This window comes from Eleutherodactylus coqui, chromosome 2 (genome assembly GCF_035609145.1).
Source record: "Eleutherodactylus coqui strain aEleCoq1 chromosome 2, aEleCoq1.hap1, whole genome shotgun sequence".
In the NCBI taxonomy this organism is placed as follows: domain Eukaryota; kingdom Metazoa; phylum Chordata; class Amphibia; order Anura; family Eleutherodactylidae; genus Eleutherodactylus; species Eleutherodactylus coqui.
This window is the reverse complement of record NC_089838.1, coordinates 21,194,396-21,215,675: the sequence shown is the minus strand read 5'-3', so window position 1 is coordinate 21,215,675 and position 21,280 is coordinate 21,194,396. Positions and strand designations below refer to the sequence as shown.

The 21,280-nt window shown below is 47.0% G+C and overlaps 1 protein-coding gene across 1 annotated transcript in view; it reads left to right on the top strand.

The window, feature by feature from the left end:
• The window catches only part of GEMIN5 (gem nuclear organelle associated protein 5), a 56,707-nt gene that overhangs the window by 1,614 nt on the left and 33,813 nt on the right, over positions 1-21,280 (top strand). The window contains exons 2-12 of the mRNA XM_066590461.1: positions 1,655-1,810; positions 2,322-2,476; positions 4,854-5,035; positions 5,371-5,522; positions 10,541-10,660; positions 12,792-12,924; positions 14,536-14,698; positions 16,783-16,995; positions 17,269-17,354; positions 19,245-19,318; positions 20,606-20,742. Of these exons, the coding sequence (XP_066446558.1) occupies positions 1,666-1,810; positions 2,322-2,476; positions 4,854-5,035; positions 5,371-5,522; positions 10,541-10,660; positions 12,792-12,924; positions 14,536-14,698; positions 16,783-16,995; positions 17,269-17,354; positions 19,245-19,318; positions 20,606-20,742 (1,560 nt within the window). The 5' untranslated portion in view covers positions 1,655-1,665. The remainder of the gene's footprint in view (positions 1-1,654; positions 1,811-2,321; positions 2,477-4,853; positions 5,036-5,370; positions 5,523-10,540; positions 10,661-12,791; positions 12,925-14,535; positions 14,699-16,782; positions 16,996-17,268; positions 17,355-19,244; positions 19,319-20,605; positions 20,743-21,280) is intronic.

Genomic DNA, 21,280 nt, shown 5'->3' with positions numbered 1-21,280 from the left:
ATCTACCTGTACCCTGTATAGGACGCCTGCGCCCCGCGTAATATACCTGTACCCAGTATAGGACGCCTGCGCCCCGCGTAATGTACCTGTACCCAGTATAGGACGCCTGCGCCCCGCGTAATGTACCTGTACCCAGTATAGGACGCCTGCGCCCCGCGTAATGTACCTGTACCCAGTATAGAACGCCTGCGCCCCGCGTAATGTACCTGTACCCAGTATAGAACGCCTGCGCCCCGCGTAATGTACCTGTACCCTGTATAGAACGCCTGCGCCCCGCGTAATGTACCTGTACCCTGTATAGAACGCCTGCGCCCCGCGTAATGTACCTGTACCCTGTATAGAACGCCTGCGCCCCGCGTAATGTACCTGTACCCTGTATAGAACGCCTGCGCCCCGCGTAATGTACCTGTACCCTGTATAGAACGCCTGCGCCCCGCGTAATGTACCTGTACCCTGTATAGAACGCCTGCGCCCCGCGTAATGTACCTGTACCCTGTATAGAACGCCTGCGCCCCGCGTAATATACCTGTACCCTGTATAGAACGCCTGCGCCCCGCGTAATGTACATATGGACTGTATAGAACGCCTGCGCCCCGCGTAATGTACATATGGACTGTATAGAACGCCTGCGCCCCGCGTAATGTACATATGGACTGTATAGAACGCCTGCGCCCCGCGTAATGTACATATGGACTGTATAGAACGCCTGCGCCCCGCGTAATGTACATATGGACTGTATAGAACGCCTGCGCCCCGCGTAATGTACATATGGACTGTATAGAACGCCTGCGCCCCGCGTAATGTACATATGGACTGTATAGAACGCCTGCGCCCCGCGTAATGTACATATGGACTGTATAGAACGCCTGCGCCCCGCGTAATGTACATATGGACTGTATAGAACGCCTGCGCCCCGTGTAATATACATATACCCCTTGGCGACTTTTTTTTTATTTACATAATTGGCGAGCGCATCTTCTGAAGTGGCCGCTGTGCGTATTTTATCTCATTTGGAGCAGCAGAACGCCCTCTAGAGGGCTCCCAGTTGGGGAAGCTTATTTTGACTGACCCTGCTATCCTTGGGTGGTGTGTATTTGGGAACCCTACTTGAGGGTGAGGTTGCCACTCATGGGCACGGTCCTTAGTCACTGGGAGATATAGAAACAGTAGAGCCCTCTGGTCGATGTATGTGCTGAGGACCTGGCAGCAGATTTCCGGCAGGCTTCAACCCCTTCGGTTGAGTGGGTCCATTCAGACGGAGCCGAATGGGTGCCGAAAATCTGAAGCAAACTGCACCAAAACTTGCACCTTTGGTGTGGATTTTGCCACAGATTCACATTGGATTACAAATCTGTGGATCTGCAGCAAAATACGACTCAGAATGTGCACCAATAATGTGGATTTTTACATGGTTTCTGACACAGTTTTGATGTGGATTTTCCGCAGAGGGAAATCCGCCCCATTTCTGATATATGTAAACATAGCGAAGGGTGAAATCTGCGGCAAAACCCACGTACAGATGCGCACCAATGGTGTGGATTGTAATGGGGCTTTGGTGCAGATTCTCTGCTGTAGAATATCCGCTACGTATGACCGTCCCCTACTACATACTCCTATAGTTATGGTATTCATCTACTGTGTTCTCCCTCTACAGGTGTCACAAGGATGGGGGATCCGGACCGCATGCTCAGTGCATCCCCCAACTGGTACTGCAGCCGTTCCAGTGATGCAGCCGGAGGGCTTATGGGGTTCGCTGCCCGTAATTCCGTCTACTTGCTACGTATCAGCCCGCAGGAGCCCGGATTGTATGGTAACTTTCTGCACTCTGGAGCTAAAAAGAGATATTCAGCTTTGGGGAACCCTATCAGAGTTAATCCCTTAATGTAATTTGTATTATCAGAATGATCCCTTCAGTGCTTGTGCATGCAATTGTATTATGGCTCCATTCAGGAACCCAGGGTAGGATCACATCCCACTTTATAGGTTTAGAAAAGTTTGGGGAAAGTCCAGAACTTTCAGCGTGAGACCTGATCACGTGATACATCTCAACAATTCATGTTGCCTATAACAACCAATCAGATTTCAGGTTTGAAAATCAAGGAAGCTATTCTGATTGGTTGTTATGTGGAGACAAGTCATCTTTTAGCCCTGGCCCTGCCCCACTTCAAATGGCAAGGATCACTTGGACCAAGAACCGCTGACCGCAGTAGTTATGTACTTTGGCTAATAGACGGTGTCCAGAGTTGCTCCATAGTTGAGCATAAAGACCGGGGTTGTCCTGAGTGATGCAAATACTTATGATTTTCCCACTTCTCTTCCAGGGGAGCTGGTTGGCCATACGGAGAGGGTGTCCGGCTTTGCCTTCTCCCACTTCTCTGGTCAGTCTAATCTCTGCGCCAGCAGCTCCGATGACGGCTCTGTGAAAGTATGGGATACCCAGACGAAGGGATTAGTCACAGAACACAAGCTGCATCGGGTAAGAACTGATCTGTGTACCAGTGTATATATAAGATAATGCAGGGTAGATGGAGTAAGTTATGATACAGTGAAAGATGGAGTGGAAATGACTACAAAATTCTATACATTCATGTATAATGGGGCATAAAAAGACTCTCATTAGGATTTACACACTTAAAGGGGTATTCCCATTTCCTCAAATATGACCACAATGGGAATACCTCTCTGCATGAGGTACACAGTTTCCGTAACTCCCATTCACTTCTATAGGCGCTAGGAATAAGACAGCCTGTTAGACTGTTTTTATAGGTCTGGGAGTGGTCACACCCCATTCTTGAGGTAGGTGGTAGAGATGAGCGAGCATACTTGCTAAGGACAATTGATCGATCGAGCATTGTCCTTAGCTAGTATCTCCCCGCTCGGCAGAGAAGGTTCGGGTGCCGACTCGGGTGAGAGGTGAGTTGCGGCAGTGAGCGGGTGGGGGGGGGGGGGAGAGGGAGAGAGAGATCTCCCCGCTCTCCGCCGCCGCTCCCTGCCCGCCCCCAGAAGCCGAAGCTTTTCTCTTGAGCGGGCAGGTACTCGCTAAGGGCAATGCTCGATCGAGCAATTGCCCTTAGCTAGTATGCTCGCTCATCACTAGTAGGTGGGGATCTCAGAGGTTGGACCTGGATCTATCAGACATATTTGGGGCACATCCCTTCTGTACTCTTATGGCATAGCCACTGGAATCATTCTTTAAGGCTCTTTTACACAGACCAACGGTCATTGCCTTGTATGCAAGGCAATGATCAGCTAACAAATGAGCAAACACTTGCTTGTTGGGTAATCAGATTTTCTGTGTTGCAAATAAAATTGTCAGCAACACATTGTCCAAATCATACGAGGGATGGGCTTCCGAGAATTATGAAAATGCATGGAGAATGAATCGCTTTCCCACCCTTACAGCCTGAGTTCAGGCCATTTAATTGAGTTCCGATCTCGTCGATATGCGCTCGTCCTCTGGTTCAGGTGGAATTGCGTAAAACCACCCAACGGGTAAGAAGTAGTTTATCAATGCCAGTTTGATAGTACCAAAATTGTAAGCAAATAGGCCTATGCAATTGGGGAGGTGAATATTGGTACAGATGGCTAAGAAGTTCATGGATGCTCCAATGTGTCCAGGCTTGCATGTAATCATCATGGGTGCTACATTACCTCATTTACTGTTACAGTATTAGGACTCCTTACACGGAGGTATGAAACTTTCTGTCCATGAATGCACAGCTATTTCACGGACTGAAACACTACATATTCCCTGTGTATTTGGCTCTGCTTGTGGTTTTGTTTTGTTTTTTTTGCTTTTGCGCACATATTAACAGCGTTTCTCGTCAATTGCATTGAGGGACACAGCTTAGACCATGAGTTTAGCTTCAACACTAAGAAAAAAGTGTCAGCTCCTACCAGCTTTACCCCTCCTGCAGGCACCAAGCTAATCTGTTTTAGCTTAGTGCCCATAGTAGGCAGACCTCTTTCTTCACCGGTTTTCAACTGTTGTTCTTTCTGGATTTGTGAATATTGGGCTGGCACTAAACTCTCCCTGTTACCCCACCAAGGAGGGCGATCAATGTTAGTTTGACCCTGACCTGCAAGCCATGGTGGCCCCGTAAACTGGAGCACCCCCTTCTTTTCTAAAGGCAGGCTAGTAGAGGGCACACACTGCAGGAATTCCTGGAGCTATTGCTTCCATGGATAAGTAGGTAAGTATTTTCTACGACATGGGTATTTGCCCACACCGCCCTGACTACTCCTCTTCTCTTTTTATTTTTCCTCTCCCTCCGCAACCCTCACCACCACTATCCACAGCCAACAACCCCCTTCCTCCAGCCTATTCCTGCACCAAGGGATGATACGTCTATTTCCCTGTGCCCTCTTTGTGGAGACCCTCCTACCTTTTGGGGACGCAGGTGCCTCTCCTCCTCGTGTGCACTCTGTGTCCTTGTCAAAAATGGGGTCACTCGGATGTTGATCTCATGGCGGACCAAAATAGGACACACATGAAAAACACAGGTCTGAAGACCCCAATGCAAATCAATGGGGATTCCGTACTCCGTATTACATGCATAATACGGAGAGTATATACGCCTATGTGAGTGAGCCCTTACGGTAAGGCTAAAGGCAGTGGAAACTTTCTGCCACAGATCTCATGGCTAATCCACAGCAAATCTGTCTTACTGAATACTGGCCGCTTGTGTAGAATGGGGTTGAGTAAGCAATGCAATGAAAAAGCATGTGGTTCCTGATCTGATCATATTGGGGCACTCTGGATAGATCCATAATTTATGGACTTTGGTCTAATTTGTTGTTTTGACTATTTCCTGTGTAAATGTTCTCAAAAACGTGTACTTTGTTCCTTCCAGAGCACGATCTCTGCCCTCCACTGGTCTCCCCTGGTGAAGGATTTGCTGGTAACGGGTGATGAGAAGGGCATTGTGGTTTGCTTTTGGTGTAACCGAAACGATGGGCAGCAGTTTTTTCCAGAGCCGAGGACCATTTTTTGCTTGTCTTGTGCACCGCACCAAGAGGATCTGGTGGCAGTAGGGTAGGTACCTACTTTCCGCTGGTTATAGACTGAACATTGGCTGGTAGTTAAAGGGGCAGACACTGCAAGATGCCTGCAGCCCTCGGAATGAGTTTTTACTTGGATTATAATCACTCCCATTCTTCAGAATACATGAAAAGTAGTCCTGTTTAATCTGCCGTTGATGGTGCTCTATATTTCAGGGCATCTTGGAAAGGTTTTAGCCTCCCCAAAAGCTGGTGCGTCCATTGACTCCACTAGTAGGGCATAGTTTAGATGCTATAAAGTAGAAAGGCCCAAAGCTGAGACCAACGACAACTATCTCATGTAATTGTAAACTGGTCTCCCATTTCCAGGTACAAGGACGGTATGATCGTCATCATAGATATCAGCCGGAGAGGAGAGGTCACTCACCGTTTGCGTGGACACGACGATGAGGTACATTGCCTGGCATGGTGCCCGCATCCCCGAGAGGACGATCTATATCAGAAGCTGGACGATCCACAAGGTACATAAATGATCTCACCTGTAAAATGCTTTCCTAAGATCTCTCTCATGGATTCACTCCCCGCATGGTTCTGGTAGCCGGCTCATGGTTGACTCAGCCTTCCATCCTTCTGAGGTCGGTAAGATGAGTACCCAGCTTGCTTATGGGTAAAGATGACTGGGGAAGGCAATGGCAAACCACCCCGTCTGCCAAGAAACCGTCACAATGTTACGTCTGTCATGGCCGAGCATGTACGCGTTCTTAATGCCACAGGACATATGTGTACGTCATTGGCACATGGTACTGTAAAGTGTCGCCAATCACGTTATAACGATGTTATACATCGTTAGCAGCCTCAACTAGGGGACCAATCACAGCAATCCTGCCCCAGCAATCACTGTGATTGATCATTCAGCATTAAGTGACCAATCAGAGCGCAGCAGCCAAGCTTGTGCTAATTACAGTGATCTCTCCGACCACCGCAGTGTTTATCAGTGGTTGAAAATAGAAAAGTGACAGCGATGGTCGTTAGTGCAGGTAGTGTAATATGTTCAGTATATTAATGTAGTTATTAGTGTATTGTGAGCATTCGGGCCTACTGGAGCACTGATATTTTATACCACCCCACCATGTTCCATGTGGCTGTTGAGAACGCGTATCAAAGCGATCATATAATTCCTGCGTTGTACTGACAGTTTGCAGGGCCCCCCCCCCCCCCCCCCAGCGATGATCGCTTATGTAAAATCAGGCCTGTAACAGAGCATTTTTTTCAGAGGCGTACACCCCTGAGAAAAACATTTCTGTAGATAAGTCCCTGGTACATTTCAAAATGAGAGGCTTAGATTCCGCAAGTAGCTGCCAGTAAGAGGGCACGGTATGGCGTGAAAATGTACAAGCTGTGTGAGGGTACATCAGGGTACACCAACAAGTTTCTGATTTATGAGCACTAGAATTCCCCCTCCCCCCCCCTCCCCCCCCTAGGAATTATAAGAAAAGTTGTATGGGAATTGGTGCCCCAACTACTGGACCAGAGTTACCACCTCTACCTGGGTAATTACACCAGAGTTCTATTCCAGAGCTGTGGCATGTGGGACTGTTAGAAAAAAAACAGAAAAGCCTCCCTAAATGGCAAATGCTCAGAAGGGGTGAGAGCCGGGCACTATGCAACGACAACGTATTGAGGGATGTCCTTCTATTGAGCACAATACACGGCCATAGCGGTACTCCTGTCCAGTACGAGGTACTAGTATAGAGACCCTCAAGCCAGACTGCGGCCGTGACTATAATAGTTGGTCAAGTACTTGAGTAGTACAATGTTATTTGGAAAACAAGGGTATGGTATAAAAAGTATCTGTGCACATCATCATATAGGTGCAAATAAGGAAGATGGAACAATACCTCTGCAGCGCCGCCTATTGGATGGCAGCATTCCTGCCTTTATACAAGTCTTTGGAACAATGATTGGGAATTGAAAACCAAGCCAGAATCCATACACAGACAGCTGTTTCAGGGTGTTTGCTCCTCATCAGTGTGCAGTAGGTTGGCTAAAGAGAGGCATGTGACGTGGGTCGGGGGCTTGGAATTTAAGCCATCCCCTAAAAATAAGCCCTAGCAAATAAATAAAAAAACATCAATATTCACCTAGCCGATGGCGTCTGAGTCTCTCGCGCTGGTTCCTGAGTATGCGGCAGGCTGCCGTTTCCTCTGCACTCGCACAGGAAAAGCCAATGGTGGGAGAATTTCCAATACCGTGGCGGACTCCTATGGGGGAACAGCGACGGCCAGGCATTTTGGGCTTATGACGTGCCTATTGATAAACAACAATGGATAGACCATTTCTTGTAAGTGGAAATCGGAACAGAATTAGGCACGAAATATAACTACAGAGGGGAGCCCCAAAGAAAACCAAGTATTGAAACAGTTTACAGTGGTCGCAAGGCCAGCATGGGTAAGAGCAGAGCCCTTGGCAGGAAAATCATTATACTAGGGAGTGCATAGCATGAAGAGGCAATACAGGTAGGTGGCGATATCTTCAAGCAGTCAGGGCTGGATAGCCTATGTGTCTGGAGATCAGGGTCCAGGTGATACAAGAATTCAGGGAGGTTTTCAGGTGACCTGAAGATCTAAATGGTTTTCAAGCGTAGCCCCAGCAGTAGTGATAGTTGCAGTCTTTTAAAAGATCGGTGAATGGACGTAATGCCGACCTCATGGATAACGTAAACTTGGAAAGCTCCGCCAAGACTTGCAAATGGTTCCCTTCAAATCTTATATCTGGGCTATTTCTGGCTTTTAGAGAGGATTTCTTCCTTAACTTTGTAGAAGAGGACCCTACAAATAACATCCCTGGGTCTACACAGATCAGGTTCTGCTATATCACTATCAGTACTGTTCGTAGACTGGATCCTAAGGATTTGGTTGAAGAGACTACCAAATCGAGGTAGCTACTAGTGTCTGGTTGGTCACAGACTCTGCTAGACTACGGATGTTGTTGCACCTGCTTGGATTTTCCAAGTTGTCAAGATGAGACTGAAGAAGCTAGATTCGTTCGAGATGCAGTTGTAATGTTGTCTGGTTAGAAGTTGTGGAAGTTTCGGTGGTAGCCATTCTGTGCTCATTAGCATCTACCCTTGCCCACAGGGTTGTACGGTCCTACTACAGTTTTCAAATTCCTGTTTGCATTCATCAATAATCTAGCGAATGAGGTCATATCTGTTCTGCAGCAATTATCGTTGTCTATCTGTGAAGGTATCCCGTCTGGCGGTGTCCCCAGGCACAATGTTGAGGAAGCAGGGGTGGCGATGAAGACCGGGCTTGAGGAGATAGTGTGAGACCAAATGCAATGGAAGTGGGTGAGCAGGCTAGTGGATCTACACTGGGATGTGCCACTGGAAGGGATGAAGATGTTGGGTCATGAGGCATTTGCTAGAGAAGCAGGTAGTGTGCTAAGATGCCCTGGAATTGGGCTATTGGGAGGGAGGTGGGTATTCACGCCTGCCATTGGCACATGCTGCTGAAGTGGAGAAGGAGAGGTGTAATCTATATATATGAAATTGAATGTATGCGTGTCTGTGTGTCGGTCTGTCTGTCTGTGTGTGTGTGTTTGTCCTTTATGCGCTACTACACCATTCATCCGATCGCCATGAAACTTTGGGAAGTTGTTGAGTACACTCCTGGGAAGATTATAGGCATAGTACAACTATCCTACGATAAATGGCGCGCGTGCGAGCGTAGTCGACAGTTACCCCCCCCATGTAGATACGTAGATAGTTTGATTTCCATCACTGCCACTAATTCTCTCACTTCCCAATGTCGTAGAAACATGAAATTTGGCACGAGCATTGATTGTCATAAATAGGAAAAGTTAATGGGTCCCAACTTGATTATTCAATTCTAAGCGCCAAAAAATTAGCGTCCAAATTTTACGTACGGAATCTAATTTTCTCACTTTCTGATGTCATGGAAACTTGAAATTTGGCACGAGCATGGATTATGTCATAAATAGGAAAAGTTAATGGGTCCCAACTCGATTATTCAATTCTAAGCACCAAGGAATTAGCGTCCAAATGTTACGTACGGAATCTAATTCTCTCACTTCCCAATGTCATCTATATATATATATAAAAATGAATGTATGTCTGTCTGTTTTTCCTTTATGCATTACTACACTAGATATATAAAAACGAATGTATGTATGTCTGTCTTCGCAGCAACGCGCGACGGGTAAGCTAGTTTACCATAAAATGCTCTCCATGGGTTGTGCTGGCACCTTGCAAAGTCTGTGTAGCGAGGGTACAAGTAGTTGGTAACTAAATCTGGGCTTGTGCAGAGGCCTAGAGTTTTTAGGAGTGTTCAGATTGGCTGTTCTAAGGGGAGCACTGCATTCTTCAATGCACGGGCGGGTGGTAATTGGCACTGAGGTGCCTTGGAGCGAGCGCACGGTACCTGTCTCAGGCATCCCCAATGTCTTCCACTATGCGCCATCAGTCAAGGAAGATGACATTCCACTCCACCGTAGTAAGGGGTAAGGCCTCCACTGATCATATTACGTCAACCATCTGCTTCTGGGACAAAATTTGTCCAGGGTCCAAAGAGAAAGTTGTATTACTTGCTGTTGTCCTTTTCCATATTCGGCCACTGATGCCCGTTCTTTGGGTCCCTTTTCATGTGTCCAAGATGGCTGTAATGGTACTTGGATTACCTGATGCACACTGAGCACTGGCGGTGTATCGGTAGTCTAAGACATTACATACTCATCTGATTTACTGACACTGCTGACGTTTTCAGTACTGGCCAATCAGAAAGCAGTATGCGGTTTCTGACTGAGTAGAGACCGGTATGCCAAGGCCATGTTGGAAGAATGAAAAAGAGCCCCAGGAACAGGCAGAACTGGGAAAAGGGCAACGCCAAGTAATATAGCTCCACTTTTGGTCCACAGTCAAGGGTCGGTGGGTCACTTTAATGACCGTAATGGAATCCACTGAATCCATGAAAGATGAATTGTTCGTCCTTCTGCTCATCTTTTTTTTTTTTTGTCTATGGCCAGCTTAGGAGAACTCTGTAGCCAATCCCGGCCTCATAGTCAACCGTATTGAGCTAAAACTCGGATTGTGCAGTATGAATGTTACTATTGGCGGTAACCACTGGCGTAACGATAGGGGATGCGGTTGCACCCGGGCCCAGGAGCCTTAGGGGGCTCATAAGGCCTCTCTTCTCCATATAGGGAGCCCAGTACTATGAGTAAAGCATTATAGTTGGGGGCCCTGTTACAGGTTTTGCATTGGGGCCCAGAAGCTTCAAGTTACTCCTCTGGCGATAACGGTATGTTAACAGCGATCTGTGAAGTTTTACCTTCATGGCCCTATATGAATATTGCAGTCCAGCAATGCTTTTCTATCTGTTAGTCTTTTTGTTACGAAGGCTAAAAAAGAATAGAAGATACAGCGATGCATTAGTAATCCAGCAAACGGCACTCTTCGCCTCCGCAGCCTCTCTTCTCTCTGTGTTGGTCTTCATACGGATTCTATGTTTCTTTTTATCAGGAGTGGAACTGAATGCAACCAATGGCGATCTCCTCCCCGAGTCTGAGAATAAGGGCTGCTACCTGGCCTCGGGCAGCAAAGATCAAACCATTCGCATCTGGAGTTCCTCCACAGGCAAAGGTAGGAGCCCTCTAGGTTTATCCTGCGTCGGATACTTATTATGTAGGTCGAGTACATCCTGTGCTTCACTGTATTAATATTGTAAAGTTATGTGCAGTTACACTTTTTATATTGCAGATGTATGTCAGTGTAGATCACATGTATCAATGTATACAATTGGTGCTGCAAAGAATATGTTAAGAATTTCCTATGTATTAGTTCCCCTATTTATCTTTTCCTGGCTTTGTCAATCGGGTGGAACAGTCAAGATCTAAGGTATCACTCCTGCCACTAGGAGGCAGACCCTTAGCAAAGGAAGAGTTGACTCCTCCCACTAGCTCTGCCCTTCCTGTAGCCACTCTGCTAAATCAGTTTTAGCTTAGTGTCTATAGGAGGCAGATTTTCCTGCTGCAGGTCTTCATGATCCTGGAGCTGTTGGACTCTTTGTGTTCACAGGGTGACAGAATCCCTTTACTTCCGTACTTCTATGCTGCTTGCTTACCTCCAAAAGGCAAGGTGACACAGAGAAGCCCTAACTTTTCTGTGACCCACCAGCGAAGATCCTTTCGCTATGACCCCTGGGCTCCCTTCCTCCACCAAAGGGAGGCAAGAAACATTGAAGGATTAGGTTGGATTCTGATGCCACGGCCTCTCGCACTTTCCCTCCAGGGAAGTCAAGTATGAGACCCTTTCTTCCAGTCCCTTCCCATCCCCGATCCCTGGTTTCCGGGGTAATTTTTCCCAGGGGGAGTAGAAGTGGCTTTTCCGGTCTGCACCGCATTTATAAGGAGTTTTGACTGCTTTTCAGTCAAGGCAATCGTTCCGATCGCTTCAAGTAACTGCGACGAAACTCCATGCCTGTGCTACTTCAGTTGACTCCCCTTCCAGGCTGCTATGTTGTTTTCGTCCCCTCCCCTATTGGGTTGCCCGGCTTTTTCCGTCGCTCTCTACTTCTGGCCTGGCACACTTCTTCAGTTGCCTCCTCTTCTGGCCTGTCCCCACTCAGCCACAAGAATGAGGGCTTTTCTTTGCATTTGCACAGGAACTATATTTGCCACCAATAGGCGCTCACATCTGGCCTTCACTTAGTTGGTTTAGCAATGCTTCTGGGGGCGGGATTTCCACTACTAGCGATCAGTCCAGCCTCCAGTTTCCCATGCCTCTCTTCCTGGGCACAAGGGGACCTTCTGGACCTGGGTAAGAACTGCCCTAGATGATTCCTCACCACCCTAACCCACATACAGCTACAATGTTGGATTCAAGATGGGAACTCGGTAAACAGAGTAAGTCTTTATGACACACTTCACATGCTGACATTGTTGCACAAACTTTTCATTCAGTCAGCAGAACCCCTTTGAAGGAATTGCCTACCTTCCAGACCAGCCAGTGAATCCACTGCCATGCCCCTGCAGGGCCCTGCAGCCGCATGGGTGCACTATCTCTCGGTGGCTGACCTTTCAAAAGTTTCAAAATCCATTGTAAAGATGTTGGGCAGGACACCTAGCCAGAACCCAACTGATGGGTCCAATGCTGAGGAATCATTTCTACCAGAATACACGTGTTGCAGGACCTCGAAATGTCAATGGTCCTCAGCATCCTACTCCTCAATACCCTCTAAGGCCAGCTCCCTCTCCAAGGGCAAAATATCGAATTCTGCCTCTTCCTTAGGAAGAGTCCTCCAGAGTCACCGTCATGGTAGACACTCTCATAGAGGCTGTTAAAAAAAAACACTCCATGTTTAGGACCAAGATTCCATTGCCAACGTGGACCCCTCCTAACGATGTCCTAGACGTTTACATAGGATGTTCCCTACTCATGCAGAATTGAAGGAGGTCATGGCCAAAGAGTGGTCACCCCTGGATAAACGTTTCCTCAAGCCTAAGCCCTTGGACATTATCATCCGTTCCCTAAAAAGTCAATTAAAAGGTTGTCTTCTTCAACATCGGTGGATGCGCCAGTGTCTTGCCTATCCAAACGCACTACCCTGCCCAATTATAGTGCATGTTATTGTAGCACTATGCCTTTTTAGGAGTCCTAATATACTGATATACTGTGCTGCTTCATCTCGCACTAATTCTAAGTACTACTTTATAAACTGTAATCTTTTAGATTTAGTACTATTTTAATTCTTATGATTTTTCATTTTCCTTAGGTATTATGACTCTGAAGTTGCCGTACCTGAAGAGGCGCGGAGGAGGAACAGATCCTATGGTGAAGGAACGCCTTTGGTTGACAGTCCACTGGCCTTGTGGGCATCCTACCCAGATACTCTCCAGCTGCTTTGGGTTAGTGATTACCCTCTTCCTGCCCTATGACATAATAGTATTTTGTCATAAGTAGTTTTTTCCTTCTATTGACGTACTATTACGTCACTCTGATGGTGCAGAAGCCATGCCCTCAGCATCATCCGTGGCTGTGACTGTCGAGATTTGACATAATGAGAGTCCTGGGCATTTAGCCTCTTAGATGCCGCGGGTAATAGTGATGACAGCATCTTAGTGGTTAAAGGAGATGTCACGCGCCGAAACGGGTTTTTTTTTTTTAAACCCCCCCCCCCGTTCGGCGCGAGACAACCCCGATGCAGGGGTTAAAAAAACCACCCGCACAGCGCTTACCTGAATCCCGGCGGTCCGGCGTCTTCATACTCACCTGCTGAAGATGGCCGCCGGGATCCTCTGTCTTCATGGACCGCAGGCCTTCTGTGCGGTCCATTGCCGATTCCAGCCTCCTGATTGGCTGGAATCGGCACGTGACGGGGCGGAGCTACACGGAGCTACACGGAGCCCCATAGAGAAGAGGAGAAGACCCGGACTGCGCAAGCGCGGCTAATTTGGCCATCGGAGGGCGAAAATTAGTCGGCACCATGGAGACGAGGACGCCAGCAACGGAGCAGGTAAGTATAAAACTTTTTATAACTTCTGTATGGCTCATAATTAATGCACAATGTACATTACAAAGTGCATTATTATGGCCATGCAGAAGTGTACAGACCCACTTGCTGCCTCGGGACAACCCCTTTAAAGGTGAATGCTTCCTCTGTTACTCCATTGGGTGCCCCAGCAATGCAATCAAGTGTGCTAATGGGTTGTCTTAGCATTTGCCATGTGTATGCGCTTATTACCGGTCACAGCCTAATAATGCATTGTACTGTATGTACGATTAGAGCACCACAGGACCAAATCACATAGAGGGGCAAAATAAAGGTTAGAAAACACAATAAAATCTATTTTCATTATTAGAAAAAAAACATATATAAAGTAAAGAATAAAAGCGTTATAGGACAGTTGCAAAAAATAACTTGCCCCACAAAAACGCCTCGTACAGCTGCGTGGATGGCAAAATAAGAGGGTTGTAGCTGCCAGAATGTGACTATGAACAAAATAGCCGCATTCTGCAGGTCATGGTACTGCGTCCTTAAGGGGTTAAAAGAGCCAAGCATTCAAGGGTGGATTCCCACGTGGTGTGCTGTGTTTTTACGCCACGTGTGAATACACCCTAATGGTACTCCAGGTGCTCCTTGCTCCATTCTGTGAGCTTGGAGTGCTGGTAGGGCATGGAGCGGTATAGACGGCTACGTTACATGGCTTGGTTTCGAGGGTTCCATCCTGATAACCCGCTCAGGACGTTTCTCACATCTTAGATTGATTGTCGGCTGTTTGTGCCCCTCACATTAGTTAGGGCACATACTCCACTGAAATGGTGCATATTGTCTACAATGGGCAAAATTGTGCTCCTCCAGTGATGCAGCTAATAGGCTGGGATCCAGGGTATATTACTGTGTTTACCCCCTTTTAAAAACTAGCTTGTGTGTGTGTGTGTGTGTGTGTGTGTGTGTGTGTGTGTGTATATATATAATATATAAATAATATAAACAATATTTTGCATCTTTTTTGCAGGGGCGAGCTGCTTCTATGGGACCTATCTAGGAGTGGAAAGCAGAAATGGACCCTCCTGGGCTCCTCGGAGGGACAGAATCATTCCCGCATCGTGTTTAACCTTTGTTCCCTTGTTACGGAGGAGGGGAAGGAGCTTCTTCTGTCCACATCTATGGATCGGGATGTGAGTGTTGCTCATAGGGTGTTAAAGAGGTACGGTATTCCCATCTTGTAAAGCGATGGAATATCGCTAAGTTGTTTATGATCAGTCGGGGTCCGATCTGTGGCACCTGCACTGATCCTGAGAATGAAGGAGAGGAAGCACTGATTTAGCACTTCGTCTAATTTTTTTCCTGCACAGCTGCTCTTCTAGCCCACCCAAATGTGCAGGGAGCCGCTTCTAACCCCATTTTACCTGCCGTGTTGCAGAACCCCTGAAAAGGCATGTGGCCGAGGCGCCGCTGTGCAGGGGAAATGGTTTAGGGGGCGCAGTGCTATACCAGAGCTACCTCCTCGTCCTACTCGGATGGGGGTCACAGAGATATCCTAACCATATGCCATCGCTTTACAAGATGGGATTAACCCTTTAAATGTAATCTGTGTATTTTTTTTCAAATCTGTAATGGATGATACAATTTTCCACAAAACGCGGCGAGTCGGTTGACGATATCTCTTTACAAGTCTCGTTCTGACTGATCACCAATGTAGACTGGAGCTGCATTTAGTGTTCTGCTGGTTGTTATAGGCAATGTATAAAGGTCAGCGCCTAAGTTTATGAACCCAAATGATAAATAAAGGTGATCTCACCTGGTGCTGAGCAGGACCCCCCAAAGGTAGGTACCCGCTTACGCCAGAGCTTCTGGCAGGCTTATCAGTGGTGTCTTGTGGGTCCTCTGACGATCCTCATAGCAAGGAGAGCAGCAGGAAGAAGTACCCCATATTGGATTCACCAAATGGGGAAAATAAACTAGAGTAAAGGAAGAAAAAATCTCCTTTTGCGCTCCTGTTGTAGTAATTTATGAAGGTTAACAGGGAGCGATTTTCAGGGAACACAATATTAGGTTCCAACAGAATAAATATTCCATAAAATCCAATGTTACAACAAGTAACAGGTCACAAGTAAAGTCCAGTCAATGCAAAGCGTTTCGGCGTCTAGCTGACGCCCTTATCTAACATTGTGTTCCCTGAAAATTGCTCCCTGTTAACCTTCCTAAAGGACTACAACACGGGCGCAGAAGATTTGTTCTTCCTTTACCCTGGCTGTTATAGGAAAGAGTTAAAGGGGTTGGGGTTGTCCCGCGCCGAAACGGGTTTGTTTTTTTTTTCAATCCCCCCCCCCCTTACTTACCTGCTGAAGATGGCCGCCGGGATCTTCACCCTCGGTGGATCGCAGGGCTTCTGTGCGGTCCATTGCCGATTCCAGCCTCCTGATTGGCTGGAATCGGCACGTGACAGGGCGGAGCTACATGGAGCCCCATTGAGAAAAGAAGAAGACCCGGACTGCGCAAGCGCGGCTAATTTGGCGATTAGACGGCGAAAATTAGTCAGCTCCATGGAAACGAGGACGCCAGCAACGGAACAGGTAAGTGAAAAACTTCTTATAACTTCTGTATGGCTCATAATTAATGCACAATGTACATTACAAAGTGCATTAATATGGCCATACAGAAGTGTATAGACCCACTTGCTGCCGCGGGACAACCCCTTTAACAAGCTATAAAACGCCCCTAACATATTAGATGAGCTTCTTGGGGTGCGTTCATGCTTGGCAGATTTGCTGCTGACTTTCCATTTGGTGAGGGTTTTGACACTGATCTGCAGCAGACTTCACCCCGTCAGTTGAATAGGGGAAATCTGCTGCGGTTCTGCACCAAAATCCACCATGCATGAACCCACCCTTATACTGTAGAAGGGCAATTTGACGTTTCCAACATAAAATTACTGTACAGTGCCTGGGATAAAAACTACACTAGAATGCATATCGCCAGAGAGAACCACTTTGAATTCTGCAGAATTATGAATGCAGCTCTGAAGTATAACAGGCTGTAACTCTGCATCCATAAGTAAGATGTAATGTATTTAGTGTAGATTAATTCTGTATGTAAGCTACGTAATAGAATTGTTTGTATTGCTAATTTATTTTTTTTAGGAAGGGTTGTATAAGAAGTTCCATTGTATCAATATATGTTCACGACTTTATAGTTGATGGTCCATACGACCTCTGTAGGGTCTCTATGCTGTTGCATTCATGCAGTCATCTCTGTGTAGGTGAAATGTTGGGACTTGGGCTCCCTCTCTTGCTGTTGGTCATTGAGCTCACTAGGAGGCTTTGTGTACAGCCTGGCCTTTTCTCCGGTGGCATCTGGATGTCTGGCGATTGGCGTTGGCGACGGCATGATTCGTGTCTGGAACTCCCTATCTGTCGTAAATGCATATGATGTGAAGACATTGTGGCAAGGCATCAGATCTAAAGTCACTGCGGTAAGTATATTCAGCTTATTTTGTCTAGCATGAGATGGGCGCAGCGGGCAGGATTTCTAGTGGTACTGTGCAGTATCACATATGTCTCAAAATCTGTTTGTTGGCATACTGCCCTCTGCCAAGGTGACCTGATCTTCCCCTTGTACGGAGATCCGGGGCCTTTAACATGGAGGATAGTGTCTTCTAATGAGTAGGATTGTAGTAGTTTGCCTTGTTGAGTATCTGATGTTGGGATGTGTGATGTCCTTCTCACCAGATCCTTTCTTTCTACAGCTTTCTTGGCATCCAACTAAGGAGGGCAGCTTGGCCTTTGGGACGGATGATGGAAAAGTTGGGATTTATGATGTATTTTCCACCAAGTAAGACATACTTTTTACTGCATGTATGATTTTTACATATATTAGTGGTTACCTTGAGTCAGAGGTTGTACCATGATCACAAGGTATTCCCTAACCACAGGCAATAACTGCTTCCCGCTGAGACCCCCATGATCCTGAGAATGGGGGGTCCCATGTCACACTCTGCCTGATCACTGCAGGGTCGCTTCACTCCCCACATTGACGTCAGAATGAATAGAAGACTGACCCAGCATGTACAGTTGCCGCTCCATTAACCCTTTGCAATCCAATTTTGGATTCAGGGTTTTCTAGGGGTTTTTCTCTTTCTGCCATTATACAATGGCGCCACCTGCTGGCTAGAGCCAGTACTGCGGTATTAGACATGCTGGAAAGGCCCCCCGACAACAGAGCAGCCAGTAATATACACTAAGAATACCCTGCCGGACGTCTTCCGACATTGGGGGCTGTGCAGTCTTCAATCAGAATGTCTTTAGACATCAGACAGTGGATTGGAAAGGGTTAATTTAAATAGGCTGACGGAAATACCCGAGTGCTTGCCGTCGGCTATCTCCAGCAGTCCCATTGAAAGTGAATGGAGCAGCAGTACATTTGCGCAACTGTCATTTCATTGTCTCCTTCTCACTGCTGGCTGCGCGGTATACCTGCAGTGAGGAGGACACAACCTGTGCTTTCTCAGGGTCAGTGGGGGTCTTAGCGGTTAGACCCCCTCCGATCAGAAAGTTATCCCCTATCCGGTGGCTAGGAGATAACTTGTGATCCTGGTATAATACCTTTAAACAACTGCTCAGACCCCCTGATGTACAGTTTGCAGCCTGCTCCTTTTTTCACGTTTCTCTCATCTGGACACATTCCTACCAGTAATACATGCTGGATGTGACATCCGTGTGCCTAGGATACTGCTGCCTTCAATGGCTCTCATATATCAGCACCGCTTCATTCCTGCACTAATCTCACACGGCCTTTTTACCTGACAGATCCACATCTCATTTATGCATCTGACAGCATAATCAGTGGCAGAACTCTGAAGCCGAGCCTCAAAGTTCTGCCATGGATTTTGATGCAGATCCGCATGTGCATTTAACCTCCATCCACGGGGGAAATCCACGTGCGGCAGCCCAACAGGTTTCTTTGCAAAAATGGTGCCAAGAATTGAGATACGAGTTCTCTTTTCTGCAACTAGGATTTCTGAATTCGCGCCGTATGAACTCTGCTATAGATTATCATAGCATTCAGTAGAAGGCTAGCATCCATCTCTGAATCTGCAGCGACATTCCATTGTCTGAATTGGGCCTTCCATAGGCTTTGCAGAAGCAAAATGGAAGGAAAGTTTTTAGTGAAGTCTATTTAGAAATTTGCTTCATTTAGTAAGCAAATTAAAAAAAAAACTGTGCAAAGTTGTCCATAACCAGTAAAGAGTACCTGCTAGAGATGAGCGAACCTACTCGTTTCGAGTAATTACTCAATCGAGCACCACGATTTTCGAGTACTTCAGTACTCCGGTGAAAAGATTCGGGGGGCGGGGGGAGGCGTGGCTTAGCGGGGGGTAGCAGCGGGGAACCGCTTCCCCTCCCCCCCCACCCCCCACTCCCCGCAGCAACCCCCCACTCACCCACGGCGCCCCCCCGAATCTTTTCGCCCGAGTACGGAAGTACTCGAAAATCGCTGTGCTCGGGCGAAAAAGGGGCGTGGCCAAGTAGGTTCGCTCATCTCTAGTACCTGCATCTTCACGCTGGAACACTCGTGCTCAATCAGCTGTTTTTAGCTCCTGAAGACAGCTAGAAGGAGCCGAAAACTAACGACAGAGTGCGTGAACGTGCCGGAACTCTATAAATGGTAGAAGGCAAGTCACTTTGAATTCCACTCTCAATATTCTTTGTATTCCTTTCACAGGCCCCCTCAGACCTCCAGTACTTACCACAAAAAGACTGTATATTCCATATCCTGGGGGCCGCCATTATCTTTTGGTGAGATATATATATACTTTTTCTATTTTCTACACATGTTGTATTTGGTGTTATAAATGATATGTCCATTTTATATAGAATATTCCATAAATGTCTCTCACCCTTTCAGAGAATAGACCTAAACGTATTCATGTCTTCTAGAGCGCTACATCAGCGCACACCCCACAGTAGGTAGGGATACAGTAAGCTTTTATTGCAGGCAGCGGAGGTAGTAGCACTGTTTTCACTGCTTGGGATAAAAGCTTGCTGTATGCCTACCTACTGTGGTGTGGGCGCTGATCATTTTCATTGATCGAGGAGCAGCACTGCCTTGTAATGTGCTGTGTGTCAGTTGAGCGGGTATTACTGCATTAATTGATAATTCTCTGGTGGTCCTAGACGGGGTCCTTGTTCGTCGTTTTTTTTTTCTAGGTTGCAAACATTGCTGGGAATAATGCAAAAGAGTTATATCTTATCCTAACTAATGTTACAAACTGTGATTAAAGTGACCATGCAGTTTCAGGATAACCTACAGTTCTTCTTCTGTCACCCCTCTGATCTGCCAGTTCCAGGTCCTGTTTTTGGCTGTCTAAGATGGCCCATGCAATCTTCAGACTACCTAATCCCCAAAAGTACATTGGTAGTATTAAACTACTGTAGGCATTTAAAGGGTGAAGTTGTGGATGGGGTATACCTCCCTCCCAGGCTTTTAGTCTGGACAGGGTGGCGCTCCAGTCCACAACTTCACCCTAGTTTTCTGGAAGCGCAGCTGAAGGCACTGACCTCATTACTGGAGCATAAAAGGCTGTAGCTCCAGGGAGTCAGGGCCTGACAGCCTGAGGAGAGAAACCTCTGAGTACCTGGTGTGGTGCAAACTGCCTTTATTGTTTGTATGGACTTGAGCACCCTGCGCGGTGCCTATCCTGCGGTGAAGGACACTGTTCTGCTTGCTGTGCTGAGAAAATAAAGTTTGCCGTCAATTCATCAATTGGTTTGGAGTCCAGTGTGCCGCTGCCGCCGCTCCCCTGGAGGACACTATACCACACTACCAATACGCTACAGCTGCTTTCTGATTGGCCAGAACTGCTCACGTGATCGGCAATGGCCAATCGGAGAGCAGAGCACAGTGTGCAGTCGGTAGCTAAAAAATTGGGCAGCCAGAAAGGGGGCCACAGAGAAGAGCAACCTACAAGTAATCTCCTCTCCTCTCTTGTCCGGAACAGAATGTTGTTGCGAAACTGAAGGGTCACTTTGACACAAGATATGTAAATTGTACATAAATATTCCTTTTTTTTCTGTTTCCACCAGGTGCTGAAGGGGACCGGCCTCCGTTCACCGTGTATAGCTGTGGAGGAGAGGGGATTATTTTCCAGCATAACCCCTGGAAACTGACTACGGAAGCCCAAGATATTAATAAGCTGATCCGGGATACCAATGACATTAAAGTAAGTTTGTCTCTCTGTACGTCCTACTGAGCTGATATGTCTTTCATCTCAGCAGACTTTCAGATAAGTTCCAACGGCGGAAAACCTCACAAATGCTTAAGAAGCCCATGCATTCAATTACTGTCAGCTGAACCCGCTGATTTCAGCGGAATCCACGGACCATAAAATACATATGGAAGTGTCCCAACTCCCCTGACGAGAAATGTCGGATGAAAGAAGGATTAGGCTATTGGATTTCAACATGCCTAATACTTGTGTTCTCAAGAAAATAAGCTTCTAGCAGCCGCTTATTTCCTTCCTCCTATGAAACAGATATGTGCTCTGCAGAGCTGTCGGATGAATGAGTGTTCGGTCAATAGCTATCTTGGAAATATGGCCACCGTTAGAGTGGACTTTGAGATGTTCATTGGATGTGCCCAATGGATAGGTCCATAGTGACTTGGTTGAGTGTTACTATGTATAATGTCTGTAGCCACTGGCGTAACTATAGGGGATGCCGTTGCACTCCGGCCCAAGAGCCTTTGGGGGCCCATAAGGC